The following is a 24,335-nucleotide window of genomic DNA, read 5'->3' on the forward strand; positions in this document are numbered from 1 at the left end:
TTCATAAGGAAAACGTTATTGAGAAGGGGTTGGGGACTGACGCACGCCGCCACCACAGCGGACCGCACAGTCTGGCAGGTCCTTGCTTCGACCTACCTGAGCGCAGAGCCCAGGGCCAGCCACCCGCACCCCGCGAAGTCCAGGACGTCTAAGCCCGCACGCGGGGCCGGGGCCGCGGCCGCGAAGCGGACCGGCGCGATCCCGGGCGTTCGTCCCCCACCCCGCCCCTCGCGTACCGGTGTCGGCAGCGGGTGATGCGGCCCCTTTAAGTCCCGGCCGCCCCGCCCTTCGCAGTCAACTCCGCGGCGGCCCGGGATCCAGGCCGGGCCGCGGCTCTCGCCGCCCAGCCTAACCCAGCCCGGCCCGGCCCGGCCCGAGCGCCGAGCCTAGGCCGTCCGTTTCCCACAGCCTGGAGGAGCCGGCGGTGCGGCGCCCGGCCCGGTCCGCAGCCCGGCAGGCCGGCCCGCACCTCCGCCCGGCCCCGGGCTCGCAGCCCCTCCCCGCCCCGGGGCCGGGGCCCCTGCAGCCTCCCGGTCCCGGCGCTCCGGCCCCGGCCCCCCGGGCCATGCGGCCTCGGCCCCGCCGGCGCCCACCGCGTACCTGAGGAGATGAGGCTCCGCAATGGCGCCTTCCTGACGCTGCTGCTCTTCTGCCTGTGCGCCTTCTTCTCGCTCTCCTGGTACGCGGCGCTCAGCGGCCAGAAAGGTGAGCCCCTCCCCGCCGGCGCTGCCCCGCTCCCCTCCCGCCCCGGGCGCCGGCCTAGGCAGCGGGGCTCGGGCGCCCGCCGCGGAAGGCGGCCGGAAGCCGGCGCCGGCGCCCCCTCCCCGCCGGCCGGCGCGGGGGGACGCCCCTCCCTGCGCGCCCCCACTTGTTTGCTGCCGGAGAAACGAAATTCTCCGCGGCCCGGGGCTGGGCCTCGAGGCGGGGGCCGGGCGGGCGCTCGGGACTGGCCTCCGCGAGTTTTGCCCGCGCTGGGGCGGGTCGCCCCCTCTGGCGAGCGGGGGACCTCAGAGTTCTCAGAGAGGGGAGGGAGACACAGGGGCAGAGGCGGCTTCGCCGGCTCTGGGCACATGGATGCCCCGTTCCGGAGCGCCGCGTGAAGTGGCAACCGGCCGCGCAGGCGGCACTGTCACTTCCCACCACCGCTCCGCCCCGGCTCCTCCGGAGCCTCTGGCCCCAGGACTCCTCCACGGGGAAGCGGGCGCTGCGGAAGCCCTCCTCAGGCTGCTGGCCTGCGGGGTGCCTTGGGGGCCTCAGGAGCAGCCCACCTGGCTACCGGTTAACTTGCTTTATGTGGCCTCACGTGAAGTTTGCTCCAGCTAGCCAGTCCACCGCCGAGGACCCCCGAGTCTACTAGCACACTTCGGGCTGAGGGGGCAGACCGTAGCACTGGCTCCATGTTGGTTGGGATGGATGGGGCTGAGTGGAGCGTTTGCTGAGGGCACAAAGCTGAGGAGGCCCTCGCAGGCCTCTGTCGACCCAGCTTGCAGCACCAGAGGCAGCAGGAAAAGCTGCTTCCTTCCTGCCTTTAGCTTTCCCTGCAGGAGGCCTAGGCAGGCTCGGGCTGAGGCTGCTGACCTCAGCCTCGCCCCCACCTCCTGCTTCCCTGTCCCCAGCGGAGGCCTCAGGAGGAGCCTTTCTGACCCTCGACGTCCCCGTGTCCCCACCTGGCTCCTGCCCGCCCAGCTCAGCCCAGCCCTGTTTGGGTGGAGGCTTGGGCTGTCCTTGGGGCACCAGAAGGCCTGGAAGGAGAACCCTAGGACTTGGTACGTGGAGGCCACGGCTGGAGCAGAGTTCTCTGTAGGTCTCTGTATGTGGAGTGTTCGACCCAGGGAAGGGCATGGCTGGGGCAGAGTTCTGTGTAGGTGAGGTGTGTCACCTAGGGGAGGACACTTTGGACCCTCAGCAGAGTGGCCACGTAGGCAGACTGGCTTGGAGGCCAAGGTGGGGCCGTACCTCATGGGCTGGGGCACATTTGTTCAGTTGTGAGTGAAGTAATGAGCCCTTGCACCCTGCCCTGGGCGAAGCCACATTTCCTAGGTGCCTCTTGCAGCAGCCGCATGCTCTCAGCTGGATGTCAGGAATTGCAATGTCAGACCCCCACCTGTGCCAGGACTCCAGACTGTGAGTCTGACTAGCCACAGTGTCCAGGAGCGTGGGAGTGAGGGGGATACCCGTGGCTCCATTTAGGCCTACTCTCTCTAGGGGCTTCCCAGGTGGCCCTAGTGGTAAAGAACCTGCCTGCCAATGCAGGAGACTTAAGAGATGCGGGTTCGATCCCTGGGTCGGGAAGATCTCTTGGCATGGCAATCCACTCCAGTATTCTTGCCTGGAGAATCCCATGGACAGAGGAGCCTGGCAGACTACAGCCCATGGGGTTGCAAAGAGTCCGACACAACTGAAGCTTCTTAGCAGCAGCAGTAGCAGCTCCCTAAGGGAAGCATCCAGGAGCCTGGTCAAAGAAGTGGGGTTCAGATGCAGGGTCCTTGTCCCTGGGGCCTGAAAGCCCAGAATCCTGTGACATGTGACAAGAGGGTCACCTGGGCCTTCCCTACTGAGGGCTGCTACTCTTTTGGGGGGCCCAGTAGGATCTGGTCTTTGAAGGCCTGAAGGGAAGCCTGAGTCTGGGCTCTTACATGAACCTTTCTCATTTTTACATTCAGATGACTGTATTAAGCCTGTAGGGAAGCCAGACTAAGTCTGAGACCAGACTGGACCTTGGCTTCCAGTTTGTAGTGAATACAGAACTCAGGAGAGGGCTGGCCCCAGCAGGGATGCTTAGAGGAAAAGCAGAGGAACCCAGATCTGTAGGGAAGGGAAGAGGTGGGCAGGGAGCCAGAGAGAAAGGAAAGTAGGAGCAGGTGGCATCCTGGAAGCCAAGGGCCAGGAAGGACACATAAGCCTTGGCAAGACCCTGGATGCAGGTTTCAGGCTCACTTTCACATCCAGCCTTGACAAAATTTGTGCATCAGCTCCACTAATGCTCCGGTTATAGCCCTGCGAAAGGTCCCCAGGGAAGACAGCAGACTCTCCAGGGGGTTAGCCTGAGCCACACAGCCCTCCCCCTGTCTAGGCTGTCCCCTCTCTTAGACTTCAGCAATGATGGATGCCCGTCTTGACCTCTGGGAGAGTGGAAGCAAATCCTGGAGAGGAGGTGGCCACCTGCCCCCTTCTCCATGCTTCTGCCCCACTGCAGGTTAAGAGCAGACCTTCACTGGGCCCGGCACCTGTCTGTGCTTCTCTGAGCCTATTTTTCCATCCCTCAGTACAGGGCACAAGGTCTGTGCCCCTGCTTCAACCTTGAAATCTGTTTCTTTAATGAAGAGGGACCCAAAGGGAAGCTTGTGGTCTGTGGGCCTCAGATATCTTGATTATTTTGCCTTCTGGTAGAGGGAGGCGCAGGAAAGCCTCCAGTAGTGTGACCACAGCTGCCCCCAGGACTTGGAAAGAGGAAAGCTTCTGGCAAGAGGACCAGGGTAGGGAGCAGGCTATGCCCAGGCCTCAGTGGTCAGGGTGATTCAGGTCAGCAGAGCCCACCTCTGGGTCCACCTAGGACAGGCTAAGGTTGGACAGAGCTCAGCCTGCTTAAAAATCAGAGAAGGCCATGCGTGGGGGAGCAGGGGCAGCAGGCAGAGAGAGTGAGGCCTCCTTACACTCCCTCCACCTCACAGAGGGCCCCGCTGCAGGGGGCTTCCTTGGGTATAGCCAGTATCATTGGGGTGGGCATCAGGGACGGTAGGTAGGTAGGTGGAGACTGCAGGAGGGAGGCCACCTACCTGCTTGGGCAGCTCTGAACCACATCCTACTGGGCCTCAGCACTCCCCAGTTAAACTTCCTGTTGGCCGCTGGGCAGGGGAGTGATGGGGGTGGCCAGCTCCCTGTTTAAAGGGTCAGGTTTCTGGGGTAACCTGGCCTCAGAACCCAGAGCAGAGCCTCAAAGATCTGGTAACCTGACTCCTAACTCCCTCCCTAGTGGGGCTGTTCTGAGCACAGAAGCTTGAAGTGGCCTGGCCTTTGGCCCCAGGGGCAGCGTGTGGGGAGGGAGACTGGGGCAAGCTTCTGACTTTGGAGTGCCTTATCAAGGACCTGCTTGGCTCCCCTGCTCTCCCCCTCTCCCCCTCCCCGCTCAGGCCTCTCTGTCCTTCCTAGGAGCTGCTCCTTTCTCTTTTTCCAGAACTTAGCACTTAGGCCTCTGCCCTAGCTACAGAAGGGGGTGTCCTGGGATGACCGAATTTTGCCTTGGTCATGACCTTTGGAGTATCTGGTTGTGGCGAAGTGACACCATCCCAGGGCATTCTGGGGGTTGTGATCCCCCTGAGAGATCAAGGAATATAAGAGCTGCCTGAGGATGAGAGGGGAGAAATCTGGAAGGCTTCCAAGACTTGGAGAGTTTTGCACTGAAGCCTTGAAGGCTCCACGGGCTTTCATTAGGCCCAGAAGAGAAAAGGGAATCCCAGGCAGATGAAACAAGCATGTGTGAGAGCATAGACGTCAGACGAGGAAAAGGCAGTGTGTGTGATAGCAAAAAAGGAGGGCAAAAGCCAGATTCGAAGGGCCTTGAGAGTGAACAGCCTGGCAGGACCTGGCTGCCTCAGCAGCAGCAGCAGATAGCACTGTTGTTTTTGTCTCGTGCTTGATGGCTCGGCCCTGCCAGGCCAGTGGAGCCAGGTACTTGACACCCTAGGGCTCCCTGTCCACTGTCAGGCAGCCCCACCTCTGTGCTGCTTCAGGCCCATGTCCACCTCGGAGCCTGCAGATGGGACCCTGCTGGAGGTTCTGATTCAGGTCCCTCTGGGTGGCATGGTTCAGGCCTGGGACAGCTCTTCAGAGAAGCAGGCCTCAGGGCATTCAGAGCTTGTGTTCCCTCTCTGCTGTTGCCTTGCTGAGGGACCTGTGACTCGTTTTTCAACTTCTTTGGTTCCTCTGAGCACTGGGAGCTGTAACTGCAGTGGTCTCCCCACCCCCCCACTATGTGCGATTATGAATCCAGAGCTGGTGTCTAGTGTAGAATGACCGCCATGGGGACAGTGGTGAATGCGTATCCGGGGCTCCGTGCTACTTGGTGGATAGGAGGGGATGTTCAGGGAGGTTTTCTGTCCCCTAGGAGCCTTGGGGATGGGGCTGCCTGTGATCTCTGTGAAGTAGGGTGGGAAGCGAAGTGCAGAGGCTGAAAGAAGGAACAGGGGAAGGCTGGCCTCAACATAAGAACTGCTGGAGGAAGGCGGGTCTTGAATGGGTCCTTGGATGTCCTGCCTCCTGGAAGGAGGAGATGCTGCAAGGAGAAGCAGGAAGGGGCTGTGAGAGCTACTGGGAGGAGAGAATTCAGTCCTAGGCTTTTCCACCTCCAGCTTAGTTTGTCCCACCTGGGCCTGGAAGTGATCTTGCAGCCTGCACTAGAGAGGACTAATTCCCCCTGTGGAGGCTTTTCTTCTGCAGGTGTGAGTGTCACTGTGACTGCAGAGTGACTTTTATGTAAGCCCATGGGACTCACATGTAGCAGGCATGAGAACAGATGTGAACAGATGTGTGTGCTGACACACTCGGGGGGCAGCGGGTCAGCTCTAGGCTGCCCCCTGGTGACAGCGTGCACACCACTCAAGGTGATGTGGTGGACGTCTACCAGCGGGAGTTCCTGGCCCTGCGTGACCGCTTGCATGCAGCAGAGCAGGAGAGCCTCAAGCGCTCCAAGGAGCTCAACCTGGTGCTGGATGAGATCAAGAGGGCCATGTCCGAGAGACAGGCGCTGCGAGATGGAGACAGCAATCGCACCTGGGGCCGCCTACCTGGTGAGGCGCGGGAGCGGGACGCAGTGGGGGCGTGAAGCTGGTGGTTAAGCTCTTTGTCTGACCTGCCCCTTCCCGACCCACCCAGAGGATCCGCGCCTGAAGCCGTGGAACGTCTCGCACAAGCACGTGCTGCACCTGCCCACTGTCTTCCACCACCTGCCACACCTGCTGGCCAAGGAAAGCAGCCTGCAGCCGGCCGTGCGCGTGGGCCAGGGCCGCACCGGAGGTAGGGGGCCTGGGAGAGGCGAGAGGCGGGCGGCGGGGCGATCCCCACGTGTGCCCGGGGCTGACCCTCCGCGTCCCCACAGTGTCGGTGGTGATGGGCATCCCCAGCGTGCGGCGCGAGGTGCACTCCTACCTGACTGACACGCTGCACTCACTCATCTCGGAGCTGAGCCCGCAGGAGAAGGAGGACTCCGTCATCGTGGTGCTGATTGCAGAGGCGAGTGGGCGGGGCCAGGCCCGGGCGCTCAGTGCAGGGCGCGGCCTAAAGGAGCGGGGAGAGGAAAACTGCAGGGTTTCAGAGGAGGAGACTCAAAGTTCAGTTGGTTTCATTCACAAACTTGCCAAGGTAAAAAATTGAAAGAGACAGTTTACGTTCTCCTCCTGGGGATGTGAAGTTACCTAGTCCGCCCCACCCCTTGGCCCCACGTATCGAGAAGGGCTTTCTCTGAGGCACCTATGGCCCCTAGGCCCAGCCTTACTTAGCCTTTAGGATGGTGGGAGAAAGAGCTTTGTCCTTCCCCCAGCCTTTTCTTCCAGGCCATTTGGGGTGACAGCCTGACTCAGGGAGGGCACTTGGTCTTCCCACAGACTGACCCACAGTATACCTCGCTGGTGACAGAGAATATCAAGGCCTTGTGAGTACTGGCAGCCCAGCAAGGCTGGTGAAGGGAGGACTCTTTGTGAGGTGCTGGGCAGGCAGGAGCCTTCCATCTGTGGGAAAGGGTGCTTCCCTTCTTGGCTGTGGGGGTGGGTATGTAGAGATGACCCAACCCCTCTGAAGCCTCTGTGTGTCAGCAGGATGGGTGTGATATCGGGGGATGTCTGCCTGGTGGGCTTTAGGTAAAGGACGGGGTCTAGCTAGCTCAGCTCTGCCCCTGCTCTGGTCCTTGGAGTCTGCAAACTCACTGGGCCTTCCTGTCCCCAGGTTCCCTACGGAGATCCATTCTGGGCTCCTGGAAGTCATCTCCCCTTCCCCCCACTTCTACCCTGACTTCTCCCGCCTCCGAGAGTCCTTTGGGGACCCCAAGGAGAGAGTCAGGTACTAGTCCTATCCCTCTCCCTGTGCCCCCAGCCACCTGCCCCCCTGTGCCAAGGAACCTAGCCTGTGGGTGTCTTGAGTCCCGAGTCCTTTTCTGCACTGCCTCCATCATTCCATTGGAGGACCGCTGCATGGGGGGGGGGGGGGTGCCTGCTACCCACTCAGTGGCCTCTGTGGTGGCCACACTGGAGGTGGAGGGGTCTGAGCTCTTGAGGCCCCTTCCCCTGGTCCGCAGGTGGAGGACCAAACAGAACCTTGATTACTGCTTCCTCATGATGTATGCACAGTCCAAAGGCATCTACTACGTGCAGGTGAGCACTGATTCCCTGCTCTGGCCCCCTTTCCCCCTGCCCGGGCCTGAGTGGTGAGCCCTGCCCTCCCTGTGCCCATCCTGAGTCCTGGCCCCCTTCTACCTTCCCACCACTGTGCAGCTGGAAGACGACATCATAGCCAAGCCCAACTACCTGAGCACCATGAAGAACTTTGCACTCCAGCAGCCCTCGGAAGACTGGATGATCCTGGAGTTCTCCCAGCTGGGTTTCATTGGTGTGCCAGCCCCCTCCCTGCCCAACTGGCCTGACCAGAATATCTCTCTCCAGCCCACTTCTATCTCTGTCATCAGCTCTCAGCCCCCTGCCCTGTTCCCAAGCCCAGGTCAGGCTCTGAGTCTTTTCCTAGAGTGCCCGCTGTAGCCCCTCCTGGCCTATTCCTGCCTGCCCCTCTGCATCAAGATGTTTGGGCTCACCAGCCCATCCGCCCTCTTCTTACCCACACCTGCCTGCAGCCAGCCAGAGGTTTTGCTGTGGGACCCTCCCCAGAGTCCCCCACAGGGATTAAGAGGAAGAAGGTCAGGGCAGAGCTGCCTTCTCAGCACCCTTTTCCCCCTACTCCTACCCTCAGGGAAGATGTTCAAGTCGCTGGACCTGAGCGTCATTGTGGAGTTCATCCTTATGTTCTACCGGGACAAGCCCATTGACTGGCTCCTGGACCACATTCTTTGGGTGAAGGTCTGCAACCCTGAGAAGGATGCGGTGAGCAGGGCCTGCACAGAGGCGGGCGGGGCGATGGAGCCAGCAGCCTCCTTCAGGGACTGTTTGGTGATCGTGCGCCCGACAGGAGGAGACTGTTGCTGGCTGGAGGAGTTTGTCTTCAGCCCATGTGTCACCCTCCCTCCACAGAAGCACTGCGACCGGCAGAAGGCCAACCTGCGGATCCGCTTCAAGCCTTCCCTCTTCCAGCACGTGGGCACTCACTCCTCACTGGCGGGCAAGATTCAGAAACTGAAGGTGGGCGGTGCCGCCCTGGGGCGGGTCGAGCACAGCAGAGCCTGGGCCGAGCTCAGGCAAGGAGGCGGCGGGCAGCCCAGGGCCCACCGAGCACCTGTGTCCCTCCGCCACCAGGACAAGGACTTTGGGAAGCATGCGCTGCGGATGGAGCACGTGAACCCACCAGCAGAGGTGAGCACGAGCCTCAAGACGTACCAGCACTTCACCCTGGAGAAGGCCTACCTGCACGAGGATTTCTTCTGGGCCTTCACGCCCTCTGCAGGGGACTTCATCCGCTTCCGCTTCTTCCAGCCGCTGCGACTGGAGCGGTCAGTGCCAGCGCCCACAGACCCACTTTGGGGGAGGGGGAGGGTGGCTACCGCGGTTCAAGCCTCACCGCAACTTTCTGACCCTACAGATTCCCCTCTGTGACCCCCCAGCAGATTATTTAATGTTGTTAGGTTTTCTTATCTGAAAAGTGTAGCTCAGAACAGTAGCGACAGAATTCCCTGGTGGTCCAGTGGAAAGACTCAGGCTTTCACTGCTGTGGAACCGGGTTCAGGCCCTGGTTGGCGAAATAAGATCCATAAGCTGCATGTGGTGAGGACAAAACAAAAAGGAACAGTAGCTACTTCATAAAGGCAAGTCCAGCATCGCCCGCAGGAGCTTGGTGACATTGCCCGTCACCATCGGCCTTATGAGTAAGTTGCCTTGTACAGTCCAACAACTGCTTTGGGTGGTGCCCAACTTGGCCCAGTACCACAGGGCCCACTGAAAGGCTGTTGCTGAGCCGTGAAAGACTCCGGCATTCTTGGCCTCCAAAGGAGAGGATTTCAATCTGGGGCCAGAGATAAGGCTTGATCGCTCAGAGCTTTTGTATGATAAAGTTTTATTAAAGTATAAAAGAGATAAAGCTTCTGACATAGGCATCAGAAGAGGGCAGAAAGAGTTGCCCCCCTGCTAGCTTTTAGCAGTATGTTATATACCTATCAGCAGGTTGCTAAGAGAAAGGAGATGTCTCAAAACTCAGAGTGGCACCAGGCCCCTCACCCACAACATGCGTTTTGAGATAACATTGGCATCAGGTGAGTCATCCCTGGCCATAAAACGATTGACATGAATCATGAAGAAAGGCAGGTTTCCGAGTAAATACGTAGCTTCATTAACATAGATTAGGAGAACAATGTATGAGTAAAATATTCCGGTTTGTTGAGCCCCTACTGGTCTGAGTCTTAAGCAGAATCAACTTGAAGAAAGACACAGTCTAGGGTAAATACATAGTTCATTAACATGGCTTAAGAAAACCACTTCCATAAGAAAAACATTGATTAGCTCAAGGTTTGAGAAAAGTTAGGTTTGGGTGGAACCAGGTGGTGTCATGGCAACACAGAATTTTACCTCCTTTTAATTTTGTATAGAGAAGGAAAAAAATGTCTAACACTTGCCTGTTTCCTCCATTTGGAGAACCCTGGCCTTCCTTTCTGTTCCCCTCTCACCACCGACTGCCGTCCTGGCCCAGGCCTGGCCTTTTCTCTGCTGGGTGTCATGCCTAGGCAGTGCCCCACCCCTGCAGCAGCTCACAGGCCTGTCTGGCCGCAGGTTCTTCTTCCGTAGTGGCAACATCGAGCACCCAGAGGACAAGCTGTTCAACACGTCTGTGGAGGTGTTGCCCTTTGATGTGAGTGTGGTGGGGGGTGGGTGTGCACTGAGGCCTGCCCCTCCCACAGCCACTGGCTTCAGCCCCTTGATTTTGCCCCCAGAACCCCCAGTCAGACAAGGAGGCCCTGCAGGAGGGCCATTCGGTCACTCTGCAGTACCCTCGGAGCCCTGATGGCTACCTCCAGATAGGTGAGTGAGGGGCTACGGAGCAGAGGTGGGGGCGAGGCTCGATGAGCAGGGCTCTTGGGGCCACCTCTCACTGCTGCGCTCCCCCAGGCTCCTTCTACAAGGGCGTGGCACAGGGTGAAGTGGACCCTGCTTTCGGCCCCCTGGAAGCACTGCGCCTCTCCATCCAGACAGACTCACCTGTGTGGGTCATTCTGAGCGAGGTGACATGGGGCAGGGGATGGGGAGCTGTACCCAGCAGCTAAACCCCAGCGCTCCCTGAAACCCCAGCTGACACTGAGCCTGGTTCTTCCAGATTTTCCTGAAAAAGGCTGACTAAGCTGAGACTTATGAAGGTGCATTTCAGCTGGTCCTGAAGCCCGGGAGACCTGAGATGTCGCCGCTGCCCCCGGAGGGCCAGGCATGGCTGCCCCAGTCTGCTGGGTTGTGCCTGGGACCGCGCTCCGCAGGCCTGGGGTGGCCGCTGGCCCGGAGGCCCCAGGAACTGGTGCTGCCCCGCCCGCCGGCCGCGGGGAAGAGGCAGGCGGCGCCTACACTGTGCCTGAGGCCGGCGCGCCACCCGGAGCCGCTCCCTCCTGGCCCCCTTGGGCCAGGCCGTTTTAGAAGAGCCTTTTCCTGGACACCCACTGTCTCTGGCGCGAACACTGGAATGCATATACTACTTTATGTGCTGTGTTTTTTATTCTTGGATACATTTGATTTTTTCACGTTAAGTCCACATATACTTCTATAAGAGCGTTCCTTGTAATAAAGGGTTAATGACGTGTTCGCCTCTACTCTGGCTGTATCATCAGGCGCCCCTGCCTTGCAGCATGGCCCAGCACGACCTAGCCTCCATTTCCTGGGAGTGGCGGCTTGGTAACTAGGTAACTGATGGAGCTAGTGTGGAATCTGGGTCGACCCCCCGCCAACTTCCAAAATGACCTTCCTCAGAGCCCTCCCCCTAGCACCCATCATAGCTATGGAAGTGCCTGCACCCGCCTCTCAAACAAAGGCACACCCCTGTCTCCTCTCCCCACGCATTCGTGGGTCTCGCCCTGCTTTGACCCCCGTTTCCAAGGCCCTGCTCCAGTCCCTGGTCTCTGACCCATCTTAGGGTCTCTCAGCCAGCTCAGGGCCTTTGCTGTTACCTGGTTCCTCTCCTCTCCATTCTCGTTAAAAGCCACCTCTTTAGGGACTATTCCTGGTGGGCATTCCTTCGAGATCTGGGCCCCAAGACTCCCAAACGTTCATCGGAGAGCGCCTGTGCGTGCGTGCTAAGCTGCTTCAGTCCTGTCCGAGTTTTTGCAAACCCTTAAACTGTGGCCCACCAGGCTCCTCTGTCCTTGGGATTCTCCAGGCAAGAATATTGGAGCACGCCAATCAACCAAATTGGTTACATTCATCGTCTTTCCCAGCTCTACCGGCTGCAGCAGGTTGCCCGGAACACTTGTGCTCAGTCGCGCCCGACTCTGGTGACCCCATCCCACCACGCTCCTCTGTCCATGGAATTTTCAAGGCAAGAATAGTGGAGTGGATTGCCATTTCCTCCTCCAGGGAATCTTCCCTACCCAGGGATGGAACCCATGTTTACTGTGTCTCCTGCATCAGCAAGTGAATTCTTTACCACTGTGGCACCTAGGCATCTAGATGCTGGTAACCCAGTACCGATCCCAAAAAGTCCCTTGTGTTGGCTGTGAAGGCCAGGGTACACGGAATAGGGCGGCTGAGGGTCAGCGGAGAGGCAGGATTCATAGGAGAGGGACAGGCGAGGAAAGCACTGACCGCAGTGAGAAGCCCTGGGTGAGCATCGGCGGGAAGGGGCGCCTGCGCCCCGAGCGTGTGCCTCGGGGGTCTGGGAACTGGACAGGACCCAGGACCTGACTGAGCTCCCCCGGGGCGGGGCGAGGGGAAGGGGAGGGCGGTGGAGAGGGGCGGCCTCGTTCCTTTCGCAGCCCCGCTTCCGCCAGGCAGCCCACTCATCTGCTACGGGCTGAAGTTAGGCCCCTGCACGCTCTACAACCCGCATTGCGCGACACATTTCGACCGAGAGACTCGGGGTCCTGTCATGGACGCTTTAATGAGAAACTGGAGGAGGCTCCGGCTCAACTGCAGATCCGTCGTCCAGGGGTCCTCCGTCTCAGGACCTCAGCAGCAGTTTCCGGAGCTGTCCAAGGAGCGCGGCGCGCAGCTCGGCCGGGAGGAAGTGGGCGAGCAGGCCAAGGGCCGCCAGGGCCACGAGAAGCCAGAGCGCGCGCGCGCTCGCGTACAGCGGGGCCAGCCTGCGAGTGGGACTCAGCGGCGGCGGGGCAGGACGCCGAGCCCAGCCCGACCCCACCAGCCCGTCTCCACCGGGAGCCCGCCCACTGGACCCCAGAAGGGACCCGCCTCCAACCAGCTGCCCGGTCCCGCCCGCACTCCGCTGGCGGCCTCAGCCGCCACCGTCCTGCCCATCTACCACCTTTCCCCGCCCCGGCGGACCTCCGGGGAGCCGCCCCGCCCCGCTTCTCACCTCTGCTGCGCAGAGCGCGCGTAGCCCTGGAAGTAGCGTAGGCGTGCGAACAGGTAGACCAGACCACACAGTGCTGCTGCACCTGGGGCAGGGGAGGGGACGGCAGGGCAGGCTGAGGTGAGCCCGATGCTGCGGGGACCCCCAGGCTCCAGTGCACGCGCCCCTAGCCCGTGTCCAAACCTTCGTGAAAGAAGATGCCGGCCACCCAGAGCATGGCGAGGAACAGCGGGAAGTACTCGCTGCAGTTCACTCTGCGGTGCGGGCGGGGTTAGCATGAAGGCGCCGGCCTGCTTCCTCAGAGCCTGCCCGCCCGGGGGCTGCCTCGCTGCCCACCCCGCGCCCTCCCGCCGCGGCTCACTGGGCTCGGTAGATGCGCTCGAACTCCGGCGGGCCGGTGGTGAGCGGCGGCGACACGCGGAAGGCCCTGCGCGCCGAGATCACCTGCAGAGAGAAGTAGGCTGGGGACGGAGGTGTTGCAGGAGTCAGACTCCGCATCCTGACTCCCGGCCTGGCTGCGCATCTTCCCTGATCCCTGCTCCATGCCCTGCTCGTGGAGACTCCCCGTTAAAGCCCAACATAAGAGGACCACAGAACCCCGCTCGTCTCCGGTGTCCGTGACACTCAATAGGGAGGGCAGGGTGTGGGCCTGGGGCTCTGAGAGGTCCTGCCCAGCCCAATGAGTGTAGGAGGAAGGGATGACACCTCACAGGACACCTGCCCTCGAAAGGACTTTGCTCCTGAGTTAGTTTGACTTGCAAAATGCAAGCAGATACCCAATTCCCACCCTCTAGGCAGGGACTGTGGCCGACAGCCAAAGTGTTCGTTGCTCAGTCCTGTCTGACTCTTTGAGACCCCATGGACTGTAGCCCACCAAGCTCCTTTGTCCAAGGGATTTTCCAGGCAAGAATACTGGAGTGGGTTGCCGTTTGCTTCTCCAGGGGATCTTCCCGACCCAGGGGTCGAACCTGGGTCTCCTGTCTTGCAGGCAGGTTCTTTACCAACTGAGCCACAGTTGGCTGCATCCTTCCAGATTCAAGGGAGCACACACCTTGTGGCCATCGTCCCTGCTCCCCCACCCACAGAGTTCACCAGGAGGGGCCTCCTGGATTGCTGTGCCTGCAAACTGTGGCGTCCGGTCCTGCCTCGGTTTCTCTGTTCAGGCTCTCTGGACCCTGCCTCAGTCGGGGTCTAGATACCCTCTCCTCTGCCCCCAGGTGGTTAACAGCTGGGACTGTTCTAGTCCAACTCCAAACCACCGGCCTCTGCCCCTCTGCCTTCCGACACCCATGGGTACAGAGAGAGTGGGGGCTGACTCTTGAGAGCCTGAGTGCACAGGAACCCTTCTACTTGGTCGCAGGCCAGGTGCCCACCACACACACAGTTGCAGTACTGGGTGTCTCCAACTATCTTCCTGCAAGTTCTGTGGCTCTGATGCCCTTGGTGCCAGGCTTCATGTAGGGCTCAACCTGAGTGCCCTGTGAATACCAAGGGTGACCTTGCCAGCACCATGCAGGGCCACCTGATGGGTGGAGCTCACTGGTATGGCTGGAGATCAACTCAGTCTGTGTGCTCAGCGGCTCCAGGGCCCCTCCCTCAGGCTGTGTCTTGTCCTAGGGCATGTCTGTCCCAGGAATGTGTCATCTACGGCCAATCTGAAAAGAGCACTCAGCAGGCACCTTTGGGGGTTTCAACCCTGTCCAGCTTCCAGGATAAAAAGAGTGCCTTTGAAGGCAGGGCCAGGGGATGGGGTCCTCCCACTGGGACACCCAGAGAAGAGACAGTTGGAGAGGGCAGCGGGCATCTGGAGTAGGGCTGCCTCAGGCCCATGGCTGTCCCACTTCTATACCCAACACCAGAACATCCCTTCATACTGGCACCCTGCCCTCCTGCTCAGTCCAACATGGCTGGATGCCCCACTTTCTCACTGAAAGCCCTGCCCTCCTCCAGGGCTCTTTATGCTGCTCAGGGGACCACCCCCAGCCCCAAGCCAGGCATCCCGCATGCCTACCTCCCTCATCCCTCAGGAGCCTTTTCCATTTCCCTGCCCATCCCCTAGGTCAGGCACCTCTCAGCCGTGGTCCCTGCCCAGAGTTTCACAGTTTGCCCTGCAGACACCCCTCCAGGGCCTCTCCCCTTCCCACTTGGGGAAAGTGCCAGGCCTTCAGCCCTGGAGCATCCCTTCCTCTGGGGCCAGCAGAGCTCGAGTACTGGGAGTCTGGGCTGTCCCTCACCTAGGCCTGGCCTTTCCAGCACCCCTCCCCCCCGACCCTGCCCAGAGCCTGGAGGGAGGAAGGAGTCCGAGGCCCACCCACCTCCCGAGCAGGAGCCAGCCCACCTTGCAGCAGGACGCCCAGGAGGGTGACAGAGGCCAGAAGAGCTACCTCGTCCTTCATGGTGGTGACGGCTCTGGTGGGCCAGGCTGGCCTGTGAGCGGGTTATCTGCGGGGCTTTATCACCCTGTCTGCTGCTCCGAGGCTGGCCAGGGAGAGGAAGAGTGGCCCGCTCTCCCCGCCCCTCCTCAGTGGCCGAGGGTGGGAAGGGGCGTGGCCACAGCCTGGGACAGCCTGGGCAGCTGAGCAGGCGGAAACAGGACCACATGGAGCCTGGGCAGGAGAGAGTGTTTGCCTGGGGACAGCCCAGCCTCCTCCTCCCAGTCCTTTTGGCCCTTCTTGGCCTAGCCTTGCGCTGGCAGAACTCAAACTGTCCACCCTAGGCTTGCTTCAGCTGCCAGATCACCCGAGTGTCCCCAAAGGCCCCACAATAGCAGCAGATCCCACCTGGCCCTCCAGACCTTCTCTTGTCCAGGATCGGATCTCAGGAATTGAGATGCTCCTACTCGAACCACCCATCGCCACCATTTCCCAAGTCCCATTCATTCTCAAATCCACCCCCTGTGCCGCTTTCCAAGGCACCCTGCCCCAGTCACCTCTTGCTTGGCCACGGCACGGGCCCCTCATGCACTCCTGGCCCTGGCCCCCTATCAACCCACTCCTGTATCTCCCACTCCCCAGCTGGGGTTGTTTTATAACATGCAACTCCGACTACAAGGTACTCCAAGCACCCAACCCACACGGGCACAGCCAAGTCCTCGCTCCCTTCCAGAAAACCTGATGTCCACCAGTTCTACAGCTGCCTGGGCTCCATGCACGTGGGCCATCCCAAAGGCCACTGGGCTGGCCTGGTCAGCCCCCTTGGGATGTCTGAAGCTGTCCTCTCTGGGCCTCTGGCCCTGGTACCCACAGTCACCTGCCATTTCTGCCTGCCCAGCATCCCTCTTCGTGAAGCCTCAGCTCTGCCCACACTCAGCTTCTGAGCCCTGGACAGCCGCCTCCCACCCCCAGGCCTGCGGGACGGACACGTGGGCCAAAACTGCCTGTGGGGCCCAGGGCTGACCCAAGATGGTGAGCCGGAGTCCTGGCAACTTCCTTAGAACTTTGGGGAGGGGAACTCGGAATGGGAGGGAGATTCCTGAGGGCAACTTCCAGCCTCTCGTCATCCTGAGGAAGACAGAGCCAACCCAGGGGTAGGCTGTGAGAAGAGAGGCAGCTTACGTCCTGAAGCCCTGGGGCCACCTTGCCTGAGACAACCCCCTGACTGTTCAACTTTTCCATTTTGTAAAACGGTCACTTCTCCTTTTTGCTCAAGTTGGTTTGAAGTGGGTTTTGGTCAGTGGCAACAGAGTCCAGACTGGCAAGCGAGCACGAGCCATGCTGTGGGAGGGACAGAGCAGCTGGATTCTGGGGCCGCCTTTGCTGCACTGGCTGGTGGGCTGCCAGGACGCCCTGGCACCCCTTTGCCTGGTCCCACTGGAGAGTCTCCGTGTATCATGGTGCTGTGACCTGGGGACCTCCGCCCTCGCCACCCAAGCCTGGGTTCCAGCCTGAGGGCTTTGTTGCCTGTTAGGCTCCCCAAGAATTCCCTTTGGCCTCTCATCACCTGCTCAACACCCAGCGAATGCTCTTTGTCCATCATTGTCCCCTGAGAACCAGCTGCACACCAGCTGGGGTTGCTGGGAGCTCCTCAGGAGCAGGGGTGGGTCTCCGAGTCTGGGCTTGCTTTGGACAAGTCTTCCCGTAGCAGTTAGTAGGTGGTCTGTGATGTGGAAATGACTGAAACAGAGAGAGGAGTACCAGGGAGCAGATGCAGGATGCGTCCTCCAGCTCTCTCCACCAGTTCAGCCCCTACTAGGACCCCTGCTCTGATCTTTCCTCCAGCCCTAGACAGGCTCCCTGAAGGGTGGGACACATGCGCCACGGGTGGGCTGTGTGCCAGTGTTCACAGGAACCTGTGTGTCTCCATGCTGTGATCCCATGGGTCAAGGTGTTTACGATTATTTTGAAGCTCGTTCATGGGCCTCTGTGTGTCCATGCATCTCTGCACATGTTCACGCTGTCTTCTCTGACAAGCTCTCATTTCCTCTGAACCGAGACAGACTCTGTTCTGAGCTGGCAGCAGGAAGCTGAGGCCTAATTATCAGCAGCTTCTGAGGAAGTCCCTGGGCAGATGTCCAGGCAACAGCTGTGGGCTCAGCCCCTGAAACCCTCTCCAGATCTCTTGATCCACACCTCCCTCTCTCTGAGCTTCCGCAGTCTCTCAGGGTTGGACCTTGCTCAGGCTGACAGAGGTTGAGCCTAAGGCCTTCAATGCAGAAGCCACCCACTCACCCTCCTTAGCAGCCAGCCCTGGAAGTGCCAACATTGAAGGGCAGTGAAAAAGCCCCTCCCTAAACCCCTGAAGAAACCCTAAGATCATGGCATCTAGTCCCATCACTTCATGGCAAATAGATGGGGAATCAATGGAAACTGACAGACTATTTTCTTGGGCTTCATAATCACTGCATGTGGTGACTGCAGCCATGAAATGAAAAGACACTTGCTCCTTGGAAGAAAAGCTATGACCAACCTAGATAACATATATAAAGCAGGGACATTACTTTGCCAACAAAGGTCCGTCTAGTCAAGGCTATGGTTTTTCCAGTAGTCATATATGGATGTGAGAGTTGGACCATAAAGAAAGCTGAGCGCTGAAGAATTGATGCTTTTGAACTGTGGTGTTGGAGAAGACTCTTGACAGTCCCTTGGACTGCAAGATCAAACCAGTCCATTCTAAAGGAAATCAGTCCTGAATATTCGTTGGAAGGACTGATGCTGAGGCTGAAGCTTCAAGAGTTTGGCCACCTGATGCAAAGAAACAACTCATTAGAAAAGACCCTGTTGCTGGAAAAGATTGAAGGCAAGAGGAAAAGGAGATGACAGAGGATGAGATGGTTGGATGGCATCACCGATTCAATGGACATGAGATTGAGCAAGCTCCAGGAGTTGGTGATGGACAGGGAAGCCTGGCATGCTGCAGTCCATGCGGTTGCAAAGAATCAGACACGACTGAGCGATTTAACTGAACTGAAACCCCTGCAGGCCATGCCTCAGTAACTCAGGCCTATGCCCCTGTACTGCTGCTGCTGCAGCTAAGTCGCTTCAGTCGTGTCCAACTCTGTGTGACACCATAGACGGCAGCCCACCAGGCTCCCCCGTCCATGGGATTTTCCAGGCAAGAGTACTGGAGTGGGGTGCCATTGCCCCTGTACTAGCCCCTACTTTTCCCTGAAGAACATCCTGGAAACTGAGCTCACCAAGGATCTCTGGAAATGGAAAGGCCAGCCAAACCATTCTGTTGAAAAGAAACCACAGTCTCAGTACCATAGACAAGCATAAGCAGTGCACAGCTCAGACCCCAAGCTTAAGTTATAAAAAGATTTACTTTGAAATTATTTTACTTACCAAAAAAAGCACACATTTCCTATCACCCAGCTTCCTCTAATGTAAAAATCTTATATAATTATAATTCAATTATGTAAACTCAGAAATTAACATTGATACAATACTATCAGCCATTTACAAATCTTATTCAAGTTCCACCCAGTGTCCCACTAAAATATTAATAGTACAAAGACCTCTAAAACATGCAAAATTGTGGCAGACTCAAAACACACATCATTCAATTCTCTTTATATAAAATGTCCAGAAAAGGGAAATCAATGGAAACAGAAAACAGATCACTGGTGGCCTAGGGCTGGGACCATGACTGGGATGGTGGTGTTCAGTCTCTAAGTCCTCTCTGACTCTTTGCAACCCCATGGACTGCAGCATGTCAGGCTTCCCTGTCCTTCACTATCTCCTGGATAGTCAGTGATGCTATCTAACCATATCATCCTCTGCTGCCCTCTTCCACTTTTGTCCTCAATCTTTCCCAGGATCAGGGTCTTTTCCAGTGAGTCAGCTCTTCTCTTTGCATCAGGTGGCCAAAGTATTGGAGCTTCAGCATCAGTCCTTTAGGATAGACTGGTTTGATTTCCTTGCTGTCCGAGGGACTCTCAAGAGTCTTCTCCGACACCACAGTTCAAAAGCATCAATTCATCAGCGCACAGCCTTCTTTATAGTCCAACACTCACATCCGTACATGACTACTGGCAAAACCATAGCTTTGACTAGACAGAACTTTGTCAGCAAAGTGACGTCTCTGCTTTTGAATGTGCTGTCTAGGTTTGTCATAGCTCTTTTTCCAAGAAGCGAGCATCTTTTAACTTCATGGTTGCAGTCACCATCTGCAGTGATTTTGGAGTCCAAGGAAAGAAAAGTCTGTCACTGCTTCTACTTTTTCCTTTTCTATTTGCCATGAAGTTATGGGACCAGATGCCATGATCTTAGTTTTTTGGGTTGGTTTTTTTTTTTTTTTTTTTTTTTTTGAGCTTTAAGCAAGCTTTTTCTCTTTCCTCTTTCACCCTCATCAAGAGGCTCTTGGGTTCCTCTTTGCTTTCTGCCATTAGAGTGGTATCACCTGCATATATGAAGTTGTTGATATTTTTCCTAACAATCTTTATTCCAGCTTGTGATTCATCCAATCTGGCATTTTGCACAAAGTAATCTGGATAGAAGTTAAATAAGCAGGTTAACAATATACACCTGTGTCACACTCCTTTCCCACTTTTGAACCAGTCAGTTGTTCCATGTAGGGTTCTAACAGCTGCTTCCTGACTCACATACAAGAGACAGGTAAGGTGGTCTGGTGTTCTCATATCTTTAAGAATTTTCCACAGTTTGCTGTGATCCACACAGATGATGAAAATGTTCTAAAACTGAACTTGGTGAAGTCTGAAAAGTCGGTAAATTTGCCAAAAAGCATTGAATTTCACACTTAAGATGGGTGAATGTTATGGTATGTAAATTATACCTCACTAAAATTGCTTTTAAAAAACAGTACAAAGAGAGGAGCTTCCAGGTGGGCCAGTGGTTTAGATGCCACACTTCCGCCACAGGGGGTGCAGGTTCCATCCCTGGTGAAGGAACTAATACCCCACATGGTGCAGCTTGGCCAAAGCATTAAAAAAAAATAGTACAAAGGACGCTTGTAAACGCTTCCCCTAGCTTCTTCAAAAGTTAGCACATTACATAACAATGGTAATGTGGTTAAATCCAGGAGACTAACATTGATCTAGAACTGACAATTAATCTACAGACCTTATCCAAGTTTCAGCATGTCATTCCCTAACATCCTTCTTCTGGACCAGGACCATGTGTCCTCCAGTCTGAGCCAACGGGACGGGTCCTCAGTGTGTGTTCATCTTTTATCATGTCAGCACTGTTGTGGAATGTGAGTTCTTTTGTAGATGACCCTCAGTTTGGACTTTCTGATGTCTTCACATGATTAGACTGAGGTTATTCATTTGGGCAAGAATGCCACAGAAGTGATGTGTGTCCACAGTTCTTACCACATCCCTAAGCTTTACGCACAAAGAAATAACATTCAGGATGATGTCACGTCTTGCTCTTGACTTAACCCACTTGTTCCCAGCTCATGCTCTACACTGAGATTCGTGGCTCACAGTTCATGGCTATGAACTTGGCCCTTCTCAGCGTGAATCTGTTTGGGCACCTGGGGTCCCTTAGGCACCCCCAGGGTCTCTGTCACCCTTCCCTGGCAACCCTGTCCCTTTCTGTGTTCCTTGTTGGATTTCTGTCTCCGTATCCTTTCAGGAGTACCTGGGAGGAGATGACTCTCCTCTGCCTGGTCCCCAAGCCCTGTCCACGTGATGTAGATGCTCAGAGAAACATAACTAACTGTGAATGAGCAAGTGAGTGGCTATCCAGGTGGCCTGGCTGCCTTTCTGTTCTCCCCCTGGAATCCATGGAACTTTCCTCCATCTCTACAGTTTTACCATTTCCATGCCATGTGATTGGAATCACAGTAGCCTTTTCAGATGGGCTTCTCTCACTTAGTAGTATGCATTTAAAGCTCCTCCATGAAAGGAGGCAAGAACATACAGTGGAGAAAAGACAATCTCTTTAACAAGTGGTGCTGGGAAAACTGGTCAAGCACTTGTAAAAGAATGAAACAAGAACACTTTCTAACACCATACACAAAAATAAACTCAAAATGGATTAATGATCTAAACATAAGACCAGAAACTATAAAAGTCTTAGAGGAGAACATAGGCAAAACACTCTCCAACATACATCACAGCAGGATCCTCTATGACCCACCTCCCAGAATATTGGAAATAAAAGCAAAAATAAACAAATGGGATCTAATTAAAATTAAAAGCTTCTGCACAACAAAAAAAAACTATAAGCAAGGTGAAAAGACAGCCTTCAGAATGGGAGAAAATAATAGCAAATGAAGCAACTGACAAACAACTAATCTCAAAAATATACAAGCAACTCCTGCAGCTCAATTCCAGAAAAATAAACGACCCAATCAAAAAATGGGCCAAAGAACTAAATAGACATTTCTCCAAAGAAGAAATACAGATGGCTAACAAACACATGAAAAGATGCTCAACATCACTCATTATCAGAGAAATGCAAATCAAAACCACAATGAGGTATCATTTCATGCCAGTCAGAATGGCTGCGATCCAAAAGTCTACAAGCAATAAATGCTGGAGAGGGTGTGGAGAAAAGGGAACCTTCTTACACTGTTGGTGGGAATGCAAACTAGTACAGCCACTATGGAGAACAGTGTGGAGATTCCTTAAAAAACTGGAAATAGAACTGTCATACAACCCAGCAATCCCACTGCTGGGCATACACACTGAGGAAACCAGAATTGAAAGAGACACATGTACCCCAATGTTCATCGCAGCACTGTTTATAATAGCCAGGACATGGAAGCAGCCTAGATGTCCATCAGCAGACGAATGGATAAGAAAGCTGTGGTACATATACACAATGGAGTATTCAGATCAGATCAGATCAGATCAGTCGTTCAGTCGTGTCCGACTCTTTGCGACCCCATGAATTGCAGCACGCCAGGCCTCCCTGTCCATCACCAACTCCCGGAGTTCACTGAGACTCACGTCCATCGAGTCAGTGATGCCATCCAGCCATCTCATCCTCTGTCGTCCCCTTCTCCTCCTGCCCCCAATCCCTCCCAGCATCAGAGTCTTTTCCAATGAGTCAACTCTTCGCATGAGGTGGCCAAAAAGCCAAAGTTGGAGTTTCAGCTTTAGCATCATTCCTTCCAAAGAAATCCCAGGGCTGATCTCCTTCAGAATGGACTGGTTGGATCTCTGAGTATTGCTCAGCCATTAAAAAGAATACATTTGAGTCAGTTCTAATGAGGTGGATGAAACTGGAGCGTATTATGCAGAGTGAAGTAAGCCAGAAAGAAAAACACCAATACAGTATACTAATGCATATATATGGAATTTAGAAAGATGGTAATGACAACCCTGTATGTGAGACAGCAAAAGAGACACAGATGTATAGAACAGTCTTTTGGACTCTGTGTGAGAGAGAAGGGGGGATGATTTGGGAGAATGGCATTAAAACATGTATAATATCATAAAGAAACGAATTGCCAGTCCAGGTTCCATGCAGGATACAGGAAGCTTGGGGCTGGTGCACTGGGATGACCCAGAGGGATGGTATGGGGAGGGAGGTGGGAGGACGGTTCAGGATGGGGAACACGTGTGCACCCGTGGCGGATTCATGCTGATGTATGGCAAGACCAATACAAAAGTAAAAAAATTTTAAAAAGGAAAAAAAAATAAAGCTCCTCCATGTCTTTTCATGACTTAATAGCTCACTTATTTTCAGTGCTGAATTATATTCCATCATCTGGGTGTACCAGTTTATTTATCCACTCACTACTGAAGGACATCTTGGTCGTTTTCAGGTTTCAGCAGTTATGAATAAGGCTGCTGTAAACATCTATTCTATGTGCAGGTCTTTGCATAGATGTAAGTTTTCAGCTCATTTTGGTAAATACCAAAGACTGTGATTGCAGGATCGTATGGTAAGAGTCTATTTAGTTTAGTCAGAACCCCGCCAGCTGTTCTCACAGCGGCTGTACCGTTCTGCACGCCCATCACAACGGGCGAGAGCTCCTGTTGCTCCACAACTTGGCCGGTATTCAGTGGTGTCAGCACTCTGGACTTTGGCCATTCCAGAGGATCTGCAGCGGTGTCTTGTCATTTTGATTTGCATTCCCTGATGACATGTGATGTGGAACACCTCTTCATGTGCTTATTCTGTATGGGGCATACAGAGGGCCATCTGTATGCCCTCTGGTGAGGTGTGTATTAAGGTCTTTCGACCTTTTTTTAAAAAATTGAGTTGCTTTCTTACTGTTGCATTTTAAGTCCTTGGTATACTTTGGGGAATAGCCCTTTATCTGATGTGTCAGATGACCAGCCTTTTCCACAAATGCTGCTGGGACACAGGACATACAGAGGTGCATAAACAAACTTGCATTCATATCTCACACATATCTGAGAAGTAGATCAAAATGGGTCATATTCTTAATTGTAAAGCCTAAAGCAGTAAAAGTTTCTTGAAGAAAACACAGGGGAAAGAATTTGAGACCTTGGCTTAGGCAAAAGTTTCTTAGAACAAACACCAGTGATCCATTAGGGGAAAAGAATGAATTAAACTTCATCAAAATTTAAACATACTACTAGAATTAAAAGGTAATCCATAGACTCAGGGAAAATATTTGCAAACATATGTTTGATGAAGGGCCTGTAACCAGAATATACAAAGAACTCTCGTGGGATCGCATGTAATGTTTAAAGATATTGGATCACTATTGAATCACTATTAGTTATAGACACCCAAAACCAATATAATATTTTAAGTCAATTATACTTTTTAAAAAAACTTTCCCATCTTGATAGCAAGAATATTTACCTGGGTAAACTGCGTAGACCCCTTTCGGGAAGGATGGAGGAAACACTGGCCAGGCATTGCAGTTTTCACCAGGGGCCTGGCCTTGACTTCAGTCAGTAGGTTCTGGATCTGAGAAGTTAATTAAGGTCTGGAAATGGGATAAGGGATTATGAATTTTCCTGGGGCAGCTAACCTGGCTTTCTGCTTGTCCAACTTTCTTGGCTGCAGCTGTCAAGCAGCCCATCTCTCCTGTCACTAGGAACATTGTTCTGTGAGCTGCCCCTCCAGATCCCAGCATCCTGATCTTGCTGACCATCATGGTCATCAGTGACACATGGTTTCTGACAGTTCTGTGCTGCCATCTAACCTCTTTGATTTCTTTTTATTTCAACTAAGCATTTATTTTTAAATTTCCGAATTTCTAGCCTCTGGTATTTCTGACTCTTATAATTTCTGTCTTTCCCAAGGAACCCAGTTCTATAACGTCACCTCCTGTCCCCCACGCAGACTGCAGAAGAT

General features: G+C 55.2%; 2 protein-coding genes across 7 annotated transcripts; one reads left to right on the top strand and one right to left on the bottom strand.

The window, feature by feature from the left end:
* The first annotated feature begins 507 nt into the window (after window positions 1-507).
* MGAT4B (alpha-1,3-mannosyl-glycoprotein 4-beta-N-acetylglucosaminyltransferase B) lies at window positions 508-10,924 on the top strand. Of its 2 annotated transcripts, none has more exons than XM_061421280.1 (15): window positions 508-705; window positions 5,601-5,786; window positions 5,872-6,012; window positions 6,095-6,228; window positions 6,600-6,646; window positions 6,937-7,050; window positions 7,286-7,361; window positions 7,482-7,596; window positions 7,951-8,081; window positions 8,229-8,336; window positions 8,451-8,644; window positions 9,780-9,993; window positions 10,076-10,163; window positions 10,251-10,363; window positions 10,456-10,924. In XM_061421280.1, exons 1-15 carry the CDS (start codon window positions 609-611, stop codon window positions 10,477-10,479), a joined length of 1,782 nt encoding a protein of 593 aa, XP_061277264.1. In that variant the 5' UTR covers window positions 508-608; the 3' UTR covers window positions 10,480-10,924. The 2 variants fall into 2 exon arrangements, with proteins under 2 accessions (XP_061277264.1, XP_061277265.1); XM_061421281.1 differs by having other exon boundaries at window positions 9,915-9,993.
* A 1,276-nt stretch (window positions 10,925-12,200) lies between these two features.
* On the bottom strand, window positions 12,201-15,474 carry LTC4S (leukotriene C4 synthase). Of its 5 annotated transcripts, none has more exons than XM_061421286.1 (5): window positions 15,033-15,474; window positions 13,010-13,109; window positions 12,832-12,902; window positions 12,652-12,733; window positions 12,201-12,306 (listed from the first exon to the last, which is right to left on the bottom strand). In XM_061421286.1, the coding sequence occupies exons 1-5, from the start codon at window positions 15,247-15,249 to the stop codon at window positions 12,288-12,290; spliced, it is 489 nt and encodes a 162-aa protein (XP_061277270.1). In that variant the 5' UTR covers window positions 15,250-15,474; the 3' UTR covers window positions 12,201-12,287. The 5 variants fall into 5 exon arrangements, with proteins under 5 accessions (XP_061277270.1, XP_061277269.1, XP_061277273.1 ...); XM_061421285.1 differs by having other exon boundaries at window positions 12,201-12,421; window positions 15,033-15,469; XM_061421289.1 differs by having other exon boundaries at window positions 12,201-12,421; window positions 13,010-13,092; window positions 15,033-15,130.
* Window positions 15,475-24,335: the final 8,861 nt, after the last annotated feature.

Source organism: Bos javanicus, chromosome 7 (genome assembly GCF_032452875.1).
Source record: "Bos javanicus breed banteng chromosome 7, ARS-OSU_banteng_1.0, whole genome shotgun sequence".
NCBI classification, from domain to species: Eukaryota; Metazoa; Chordata; class Mammalia; order Artiodactyla; family Bovidae; genus Bos; species Bos javanicus.

Coding starts and splice junctions, on each gene's coding strand:
- LTC4S (XM_061421285.1), bottom strand. CDS start 15,249: ATGTGGTCCTGTTTCCGCCTGCTCAGCTGCCCAGGCTGTCCCAGGCTG. Junction 13,110..15,032: donor TCACCACCATGAAGGACGAG/GTAGCTCTTCTG, acceptor CTCCGTCCCCAG/CCTACTTCTCTCTGCAGGTG. Junction 12,903..13,009: donor GAGCGCATCTACCGAGCCCA/GTGAGCCGCGGC, acceptor CCCGCACCGCAG/AGTGAACTGCAGCGAGTACT.
- MGAT4B (XM_061421280.1), top strand. CDS start 609: ATGAGGCTCCGCAATGGCGCCTTCCTGACGCTGCTGCTCTTCTGCCTG. Junction 8,082..8,228: donor GCAACCCTGAGAAGGATGCG/GTGAGCAGGGCC, acceptor CTCCCTCCACAG/AAGCACTGCGACCGGCAGAA. Junction 8,337..8,450: donor GCAAGATTCAGAAACTGAAG/GTGGGCGGTGCC, acceptor CTCCGCCACCAG/GACAAGGACTTTGGGAAGCA.